Source organism: Cololabis saira, chromosome 4 (assembly GCF_033807715.1).
Source record: "Cololabis saira isolate AMF1-May2022 chromosome 4, fColSai1.1, whole genome shotgun sequence".
Classification (NCBI taxonomy): Eukaryota; Metazoa; Chordata; class Actinopteri; order Beloniformes; family Belonidae; genus Cololabis; species Cololabis saira.
Genome location: NC_084590.1, coordinates 47,448,409 through 47,458,984, shown reverse-complemented (window position 1 = coordinate 47,458,984; position 10,576 = coordinate 47,448,409). Strand labels below are relative to the sequence as shown.

General features: G+C 44.9%; 2 protein-coding genes across 2 annotated transcripts in view; one reads left to right on the top strand and one right to left on the bottom strand.

Moving 5' to 3' along the window:
* Positions 1 to 10,576, bottom strand: part of LOC133442055 (zinc finger protein 664-like) — a 214,491-nt gene that overhangs the window by 100,500 nt on the left and 103,415 nt on the right. The gene's annotated exons all lie outside the window — the stretch shown is intronic.
* Positions 919 to 9,944, top strand: rdm1 (RAD52 motif containing 1). Its single transcript, XM_061719994.1, has 9 exons — positions 919 to 949; positions 1,020 to 1,134; positions 1,311 to 1,433; positions 3,317 to 3,493; positions 4,069 to 4,197; positions 4,270 to 4,423; positions 8,031 to 8,129; positions 9,038 to 9,114; positions 9,216 to 9,944. The coding sequence occupies exons 1-9, from the start codon at positions 924 to 926 to the stop codon at positions 9,294 to 9,296; spliced, it is 981 nt and encodes a 326-aa protein (XP_061575978.1). The 5' UTR covers positions 919 to 923; the 3' UTR covers positions 9,297 to 9,944.

Below are 10,576 nucleotides of genomic sequence, written 5' to 3'. Positions count from 1 at the left end.
TGTTTGCTGTGTGTGGTTGTTATAAAAAGTGTCATAAAAAGTGTATTTTGTGTTTATACTCAAGTGGGCTCAGTGATACGTTAATCAAAATATGATTTTTTATAATAAGACTATGTAAGTCGAGGGGATGGGGGGCCTACAAAACCTCTTATCCCCAGGGCCTAACATTAGGTTAAGGCGGCTCTGGTGGTGTCATCGGACTCGGTATTGAGTACTTGACCTTCATTGGCAATAATTAGCCCCGCCCCTTCTTCTGATTGGTCTATATTTGATAGTACCAATTTTCTGCAATAACTTTTGAATGATTTGACATAAAGAGTCATGGGTGGTGTCATCGGACTTAGTTTTGAGTCCTTGACCTTTATTGGTGAAAATTGCACGCGCGAGGCCCGTTCATTGATTCTTGCAGCTTTAATTATTAATAATTATTATCGTAAGATGATTATTAATCGCGATTATTAAAGCTCTCTCCTTCCTCCTGTTCCGTCTCCAACACATTACTTTGCTGTTGTTCTTTATTTCTGGATGAGACTGTTAAATTGTTTTGCTTTTTTTGATATTTTGACGCTCTTAATTTGATTTTGATTTGTTGTTGTTCGAGATCAAGCCAACAATAAAAAATAAAATAAACAATAAATATATTCTAACACCACAAACGTGTCAAAAGTTCCTGACAGAGTCAGAAGGCCTTGATGCAATAAAGAAAATAAAGAAATTTGAAGTGATTCTTTTATGCATTTAAAAACTAAAACAAGAGGAAAGTTAAACCAAACTATTATAATATAATAATGAACTGAAGTGAGCGTCTACTGCGAGGGCATTCTGATTGCTCAGTTCTCCTCAGGCAGTATTCTTATTGGCTAATAACGGTGCAGACCACGCCCCCATGCGGAAGCGCGGTAAGTCGAACTGGTTGTGTGGTTATGCGAGTGTGTCGTTGTGTTAACGGGTCAGTTTACCGAGTTAAACACACAAAAAACACCCCGACATATTCTTATATATTTACATGAATTTCATAGGGTATATCCTTCTGGAGCGGAAGTTTCTTCAACTTCTAATCGCGAGAGACGGCCCGCCAAACTCCAGCCAAAAACCTGTGGATTTAACGCGGCCGCTCAGGCTGCATCACGTCAGGTGGGTTTTTTAATAAGCGGAATTATGTCATTCTCGTACACATTTATCCCATAACTTTAATGCCGAATCGTTCTGTAGATTCTCTGATGTAGTAAAATGTTTGAAGTTATGATCTGCAGTCAAACACATTTATCTGGCGCTGAAACGACTTTCAATATAGAGATTTGTAATTGCAGTTTGGTTTGCGTTGTCCGGCTGTCATGGACGTGGACATCCTGGAGTTCCGGGTTCCTGTGGAGAACAACAAGACTGTGTTCGTGTGGGACATCCAGCCGGGTCTGACCGAGGCTCAGGTCCATGTAGGTACACCTGTATGGCAAGCCGTTTTAACATTTAATGGCTAAGTTTGACTATCCAGAATTAACTATGCAGATATCTACAACTGCATTTTGACTAGTCAGAATTCAGATTCAGAAAAAAACTTTTAGAATTACATTGTGACTAGTCCGAATCGTCATTCAAGCTATCTATAACGTCACTTTGACTAGTCAAAACTCTAATTCAATACATCTTTAATTACATTTTGACGAGGCAGAATGGAAGTTAAAGATATCTCCAATTTGACATATCTCTAATTTCAAATTCATTTCAAGATATCTATAACTTGATTATAGATATCTACAATTAAATTACGACTATCCGTAATTCCAGTTTGAGATATCTACAACGGCATTTTGACTAGTCATAATTCCAGTTCAAGATATCTACAACTTCGTTCTAACTAGTCAAAACTTAATTTAAGATATCTAAAAAGGACGATGTAGATATCTTGAACTGGAATTAGGACTAGTCAGAATTAAATTGTAGATATCTGAAACTGGAATTACAGCTAGTCGTAATTCAGTTGCAGATATCCGTAATTCACATTGCGGATATCTGCAACTGAATTGTAGATATCTGTAATTAGAAACCCCACACACATGAATGGCAGAATGACATTGTGGATATCTGAAATGACAATTGTGGATGGGAAGAATGTATTTGTAGATATCTGAAATGCTCTTTTTGACTAGGAAGAATTGAATTGCGGATATCTGCAACACATATCCAGTCTAGCTGTTAAATATTAAAACGGCTTGCCAAAACACCTGCCCCGGGTCCTGGACCTTAGTTCCCAGGTGAAGAGGGCTGGTTCAGTCATGCTCCAGGTTCTGGTTGAGGTTAGAAGAAGAGAGAGATAAAGATGTTGATCTGATGAGGCAGATTCTGCGATAGTTGGACCAGAAGCAGGAGGGTAGACGGTTCATAAAGCCAATGCAGGAGAACCAGAGGGTGCAGTTCCTCTCCGAACCTCTAGATGTCAGAACTGAGCCGAGTTAAAATGTCTCACGTGACTGCAAAGATAAATACACCTGCAGTAAAATGATGTAAAACCACAATTTTTAGATCAGATTAGATGTTTATTGCCATTGTTATATAACAACGAAATGAAAAGTGCCATCAGTCAGTGCTAAAAAATAGATAGATGAATACTGTAGTATATAAAACATTGACATGCAAAATAAAAAAATTCAAATAACTGATTTAAAACCAATGAATTATTAAAAAAACCCTCCAAATGCAACAACATCAAACCAGTTTATATTTGTTTTTGAGTAGATTTTGTTACAGCTGGAGGATAAAAACTGTCTGAACCGGGTTCCAGGTCAGGACCTGGACCCTGGTATTTAAAACTATCTTTCCAAAAAGTTGTATTAAATGAGTCCACAAAGAATATGAAGCTCTAACAAGATTACAGTTTAATGTCAGAAAGACACTAACAACACACCAAACGTCGGCTACACAATAGACAGAAAAGAATAAACATTCTTAAAAAAAAAAAAAATTATTTACTTACACTGCAGAATGAAAAGATTTCTTTGTTCCATTTTCAGTGTATTTGTCGTTTTAATGCGTTATTATGGATTTGATATGAAGAAAATAAATGATAAAAAACAAATTAAAAGTGAAACAAAAATAAGTTTTTCGTCACCAACCCAGCGGAGCAGAGTAGGCCTTGCTGGCTCTCAGGCTCCCTATTGGTTGACGGTGCTGTACCAGAACAATCAGTCCAGTTCAGTCCGTCTTGTTAAGTTCATACGGTTCAGATTCAAGATTTATAACCCACAACCTTACTGAGTTACTCAAGGGCAACTGCTGTGCTTTCATACTGAGTTGCTCAAGGGCAGCTACTGTGTTCCAGGCCCATCTGTTCTCCATCTACTCGGCCTTTGGGCCCCTCTACCTGCTGAAGGTGACTCCCAACCTCCCCCCGCACCCCGGCTTCTCCGCCCTCCTCAAGTTCTACTCAGCTGCTCAGGCGGCAGAGGCCCAGCGCCGCACCGACGGACGCCGCCTCTTCCAGGACACGCCCCTCAAGGTAGCAGGACCCTGACCCTGACAAGAACCGAGACCCAGACCGGACCCTGACCCCGACCTGTAACACACGTGAGGTAATGATCAGACCTGTTACACACCTGTGGTGATGATCAGACCTGTAACACACCTGTGGTGACGATCAGACCTGTAACACACCTGAGGTGACGATCAGACCTGTAACATACCTGAGGTGATGATCAGACCTGTAACATACCTGAGGTGATGATCAGACCTGTAACACACCTGAGGTAATGATCAGACCTGTAACACATCTGAGGTAATGGATCAGACATATAACACACCAGAGGTCACACCTGCAACACACCTGAGGTAATTGTCAGACCTGTAACACATCTGTAACACACCTGAGGTAATGGTCAGACCTGTAACACACCTGAGGTCACACCTGTAACACACCTGAGGTAACGATCAGACCTGTAACACACCTGAGGTCACACCTGTAACACACCTGAGGTAATTGTCAGACCTGTAACACATCTGTAACACACCTGAGGTAACGATCAGACCTGTAACACACCTGAGGTCACACCTGTAACACACCTGTGCACGTTCCAGGTGAAGCTGAGCTCCAAGCAGACGCCTCACTTCATGTCCGGCAGGGCCACGCCCCTGAACCACGCCCGCTGCCTGGAACTGGCCAATCACTGCCTGGGCTTCAGCGGCTGGACGTCCCGCATCGTCACGGTGAGACCCTCGCCCTCACCTGGCCCCTCAGGTGAGGGTGTCCTCAGGTGACCCTCTGTGGTTCTTCCTCAGCTGAAGGAGCTGGACCACGAGGAGGAGGAGGAGGAGGACCAGGACCAGGTCCAGAGGAGGCTCAGGTTCGGGTGTCTGGTCCAGCTGGACTTCCCTCACCACGGACTGCAGACCAGAGGAGCTGCGGTGGTAGAGGACTGCTTCACCTGCACAGGTGAGCAGCACCTGGAGCTGGAGGGGGTGTCGGGTAGGGCTGCAAATAACGACTATTTTAATATGACTAGTCACCGACTATTGAAACGATTAGTCGACTAATCGGATAATTAGTAATTTTCTTTTTATTTAGTATGAGGTTGCTTTAATTATGTGGCAAATGATAATAAACACCAGAAAGATGGAGCCCTGGGGGACTGTTTTCTTCATCCTGCTCCCGCAGAACTCTGAGAATTCATGCCCGCACGGCGCACAATAATAGAGATGTATTGATTTAGTGCAGGGGTATTCAACTAAAACTTTAAGAGGTCCATTTAGAGAAAATTTACTCAAGCGAAGGTCCAGAACATCATAATATATATTATATATATATATGTGTATATATTCAAGTAGCCTCATAGTTGTATCAACATCTCCATCGACTGTATAAATGAATTGCCCTTTGGGATTAATAAAGTACTCTGATTCTGATTCTGATTCATCTGACTGTTATATTAAACAAAGTACATTTCAAAAATATTTGCCACTTAACATGTGTAACTTGAATTACACATAATATTTTTTTTTCTCTTATTAGGTTAAAGGAGGACTGCAATAAAAAATAAAATAGGTTTTATTTTATTTTTCAAATGCTATCTTATTTTGTTTCTCTACCAGCAGTTTGAATTTCCCACATTTTTTATACACATTTTTATAATAAATGAATATAAACACCTCTTAACAATTGAACAGTTTTGTGATAGAACTGAGCTCTAATTTCTCCTGCCAGAACTTCAGCATCTCATGCACATGTGGAGGTGCTCATTGGTGAGCCTGGAACGATATTTAGTTTTAATCTTGTTCATTGTGGAGAAAGCTGCCTCACAGCTGTATCTGGACCCAAACATGGTCAGGATTTTTTAAGATGGTCAGCTTATTTTCTGTGACTTCGGTTCAGACTTGAGTGGATATGTTTGATGAAAAACTTTGTTTCAGTGGCGTTTCACTTTTGCACTTTGAATGGCACGGTCTCTGAACGTATGAGACACTGGTTTTGTGTCCCAGTGGGAAAACTGAACAAGGATGCATCTGTCCATTCCGGGTTGAAAGCTTTATTTTCACTGTCTACTTTTCTCTACTTAGAGAGCGCCATTACTTGTCTCTCCGTCTTTCTTCTTGTCTCTTGCTCACTTGTCTCTCCGTGTCATCTCCCTCTATCACTAACCTCCCTTTCCACCTGTTACGCGCTTCTCATCTCTGTATATAGAGTCAAACTAATTACCGTATTTTGACGACCATACGGAGCGCCGCGTGGAAAGGCGCTCCCTCAGTTTTGTGTTTCATTTCTGGATTTAAAACACACACACGGCTCACCGACAGAAAAGGCGCCGTCTACAGACACGGAGCGCCGCCTTACAACAACACACACACACGTGCTGCACAACACACACAAGCATACAAGTGTGCGTATTTAAAAATAGAGCAGGAGCTAAACTTAGTTTGATTGTACTTTATTTAAGTTATTACATTAATCATTTGTCAGGACTCAGCGTGTCGGGTTTCATCCGAGCCTGATCAGCTGAGACCGGGAGAACTGCTCAGCGCTGTGACGGGCACGAGCCCGCAGCTCTCTTGCCATTTTGCGAAAGCTCGAACAACAGTTCCGAATGCGTACGCATCATGGCCACCACGCGTATCCTGCGTTCATTTGACGCGTCGACGTGCATGTTCTCAAAAAGACACTGAACGCGTATGCGACCTGCAGTTCTTGCTCTGGCCGCGAGTGGCGCTGGTCCCGGTCAGAAACCAGCTGGTCCCGGTCAGATACCAGCTGGCCACAAGTGACGACGCGGAGGTCGCTGGCGCCGTTTCCTTTGCCGAGATCGCAAGCAAAGCAATGTTATAATCTCCTACATTATCCAATGTTGTCATGTAAATGTGTTTGTTGTTCTAATCTGCTACTGCTACTACCACTACTACTAAATATTTAATCACTTTTCCAACTGTTGCTCTGCTTACTGCCCCCTATTGATCACCGCCGGTACGACGCGTTCTCCTTGCGTACTACACGAGCGACGTTGCGGTTGGTGGTGCACGTGAACGGACGTGAACGGACGCGAACACAAGCACCAACAGCGTATATCTCGGCTCTAAGTGTCTTTTGGCCACAGCTGCTTCCATACAGCTGGAATCGGTGCTCTTCAGGATCTCCGAGTGAGGTACTTTATCTTCCCAGGACAGACCGAGGATTTTTTGAAGGGAACGGATGTGGAAGGCCTCCAAGTTTATGTGCCTTCTGTATGGCGTCCATGTTTCTGCCCCATAGTTGTAGCTAGCCTAGCTTGTTAGCTGTTAGTGCTTATCCCAGTCTATTCACTGCTGGTGAGTAGCCCAGATTGTTAGCCTTTAGCATTTATCCTAGTCTATTAGCCACTAGTGGCTAGCATAGCTTGTTAGCTGTTACTGTTTATCTTAGTCTATTAGCTGTAGTTAGCCTAGCTTGTTAACCCATGGCATGTATTCTAGCCTGTCTTATGCTAGCTTTTCCTAGCCTAGTTTAAATCAGTTGTACTTCCACCAATGAAACCAGAAACGTCCCTTTAACAGTGAAAAACTCAAACTTTTATTTCTGCTTAAAAAGTGATTAGCATCGTGTCCCGCCGCTGGTGTACGAAGAGCAGTGATGCCACACCGGCTACATGCTAAGGTGTTTATTTCCGTGTTCAGGAGTGTGACAGAGGAGTCATGTGACTTTCTGTGTGACGTAAATACGTGGGGGGGGGGGGGGGGTGAAGGGGCGGGGCCTCGGCCCCGGGTCACCCCAGGTGCTGCAGGATCCAGGTGGTTAGCCTAGCTTGTTATCCATTAGCACTTACCCTAGTCTAATAGCTACTTGTGGCTAGCCTAGCTTGTTAGTTATTAGCGCTTATCCCAGTCTATAAGCTGGTGGTGTCCAGCCCAGCAGACACATCAGCCCACGCATCTACAATCCATCAACAGTAAACGACGGAGCCCGCCGACCGAGCGGCAGCTGACCTCCCCGCCCGCAGGGACGCGAGGCTGCCGCTCGGTCAGGCGGTTCCTCCGGCCTTCGGGCCCGCCTCTCCGGCGCAGCTCCCTTGGGAGCCGCGCCTCCTTCTCGGTAGCGAGTCCGAGTCTGCCCGTCCGCCCCAGGTGTCCCGGCACGGAGCCCGCCGCCAGGCAATCACGGGCAATTCACGCGCCCTCCTTCCCCCTCCTTCCCCCTTTAACTTCTCATGGTGGCCTCAATTACGTCCGCCTTAAGCCTGAATTATGGTTCTGCGTTAAATCGACGCAGAGCCTACGCCGTAGGGTACGGCGTAGCCTACAGCGTAGGGTATGCGGCGATGCGCACCGTAGGCTCTGCGTTGGTGTAACGCGGAACCATAAATCAGCTTTTCCAATAATACAATGGGCACATTCCATCATTGGGCGCGCGGCACATTTAAAAAAGAAAAAAAAAAAAAAAACGTTTATATGCGCCTATCATCGCAAAAATACGGTACACGGATTTGATTGGCTGAGCAGCGTCATGTGGGAGGGCTTAACTCGTATGCAATTGGTTTGTATGGTCTGCTAAAAAAATGCTGGGGTCCCCCTTGTTCCAGGTCCAGATGTGGTCCTGCAGAGACGGTGTAGACTCCAGAGGTCGGTGAGGGAGAAAGCTCTGGTCCAGGCCTTCAACAAGGTGCTGCTGGTCCTGCTGGGTAGGTACTACCACAGTACTGCAGTAGTAGTAGCAACAGTAGCATTAGTAGTAGCAGTAGCAGTAGCAACAGTAGCACCAGTAGTAGCAGCAGTAGCAGTAGTAGAAGCAGTATCAGTAGTAGTAGTAGTAGTAGTAGTAGTAGTAGTAGTTGCAGTAACAGTAGTAGCAGTAGTAGAAGCAGCAGTAGCAGTAACAGTAGCAGGAGTAGCATTAGTAGTAGCAGTAGCAACAGTAGCAGGAGCAGTAGCAACAGTAGCAGTAGTAGTACGGTGCGTCCGAAATGCCATACTAAAAAGTATATACTAAAAAGTATACTTAAGTTCGGCACACTTTTGAGTAAATATCAGTAGTATGCAGTAATTTGGACGTCCTATTTAGAGCGCACATGGCACTTCCTGCCGTTGGGAGAAAGTGACGTGTCACAGCAGCGGTAGCAGCGCTCCGCTCCGCTCTTTTTCTCGTTTATTCTTGCCAAAAGAAGATGACATTATATAATATTATTATATACGAATATTATAATATTAATATTATATAATAATATTATTATACTTATTATTGTACTTATGACGTACGTATCAATTAGCAACCAAACGCCGCTGCATTGCATTGTGGGAAGTTTCTGCTCGGCTAGTGTCCATCGATACACACTAAAACATTTCTCCGGAATGAGTATGGATAGAGCATACTATTGAGTACGTTCTAATGTTTCGGACGCACTAAAAAATCTTGCATACTCATTTTGCATACTTATTAGGGTGGAAGTATGCAATTTCGGACACAGTAGTAGCAGGAGTAGCAGCAGCAGCAGCAGTAGTAGTAGTAGTAGTGTAGTAGCAACGTAGCTCTAACAAGAGTACTATTGCTCCGGTCGAGTGTGTGCAGGTGTGATCAGGTGTGTTTCCACAGGTGATGGTAAAGTGATGGTGGAGCTGAAGCAGAACCCAGACCAGTTTGAAGCTGATGAGGAAGAACAAGTGCTGCAGGTGAGCTACCTGCTCTCACCCGAGTGTTTCAGGTGCTTCACCTGAGTGTTTCAGGTGTTCTCACCTGTGTGCGTGTGCGTGTGCGCGTGCGTGTGTGTCAGGTGAACGCGCTCGTACTGACGGAGTCTGCTGCTGATGAGGAGGAGGCTGATGAAGGACACTGGGACCTGACCGTCTCCTAGACTCCTCCCACACACCTGATAGACTCCTCCCACACCTGCTGGACTCCTCCCACACCTGATAGACTCTTCCCACACCTGCTGGACTCCTCCCACACCTGCTGGACTCCTCCCACACACCTGCTGGACTCCTCCCACACACCTGCTGGACTCCTCTCACACCTGCTGGACTCCTCCCACACCTGCTGGACTCCTCCCACACCTGCTGGACTCCTCCCACACACCTGCTAGACTCCTCCTCTTCAATAATAATTTAGTAAATGTCTATAACTTTATTTGGTTGATTTGAAGATTGGAATTTTAAATGTTATTTTTGAAATTTTCTGAAATCATTATTTACTTTAATGACTCCAATGAAGTAAAATATATATTAGAAAGAAACACAAATGGAAAGAACCAGATTATGAACAAGGTTACCACCTCCGGCCACAAGGGGGCAGCAGGTTACCACGGTTACTGGCATTAATATCAATACCAAGATTGTTGTTATCTTCAATGTCATTGTTATTTGGTGTTGTTTATTATCATGATTGTCCTGTTTTAACTGTTAAGGCTCCAGAATGTGTTTATACCATATCAGTACATGAACCTGTCACAGTTTGTAGTAATTATGGTAGAATTTGTTACAGTTTGGATAAAATAAATGTGTGTACAGCTGAGTAAAGACCCTCCCGACACACCCACACACACAGCTACACACTCACCTACACACATACAGCTACCCACACCTACACTCTCTCTTTCTCTCTTAGCTGTCCATCGTGTACGATGACGACGCTTGCTCCAGGGCAGGGAATGAGGGAGGGGGGGTCAGCTCTGCTGTCGTTGGTGCCACTTGATGTGGCTGTGGAGGCCGATGCGTGAGCCGCACATCCTTCCACAGGTAGGTCAGCCGGACGTTGGGGGAATGCTGGCTGTCCTCCGATGTCGCTGGGCACGTCTCTCAGACCTTCTTTGATGATTGCTGTCATCTATTTGTGTGATTGCCCTGACGTAAGTGTCTCTCCAAGCTGAGCGATCACACGCCAGAGTTTCCAGCTGTGTGGGGCTGATGGCAGTGCGCTTCAGAAGGTCCTTGTAGTCCTTGTTCTCTTTTGGCCCCCAGCAGCACGCTTTGCGTCTTGTAGTTGTCCGTAGAGGACTTGGTGGGGCAGGCGGTGTTCAGGCAGTCGAATTGTGTGACCTATCTACCGTAAGACCGGAGAAATACTTGCAGTTCAGAATGCGTACGCATCATGGCCACCACGCGTATCCTGCGTTCATTTGACGCGTCGACATGCATG

Excerpts from the sequence above, each read along its gene's own strand:
- rdm1 (XM_061719994.1), top strand. The coding sequence starts at position 924 with ATGCGAGTGTGTCGTTGTGTTAACGG. Across the intron at positions 3,494-4,068 it reads TCCAGGACACGCCCCTCAAG|GTGAAGCTGAGCTCCAAGCA; the intron begins GTAGCAGGACCC and ends TGCACGTTCCAG. Across the intron at positions 4,424-8,030 it reads GGACTGCTTCACCTGCACAG|GTCCAGATGTGGTCCTGCAG; the intron begins GTGAGCAGCACC and ends CCCTTGTTCCAG.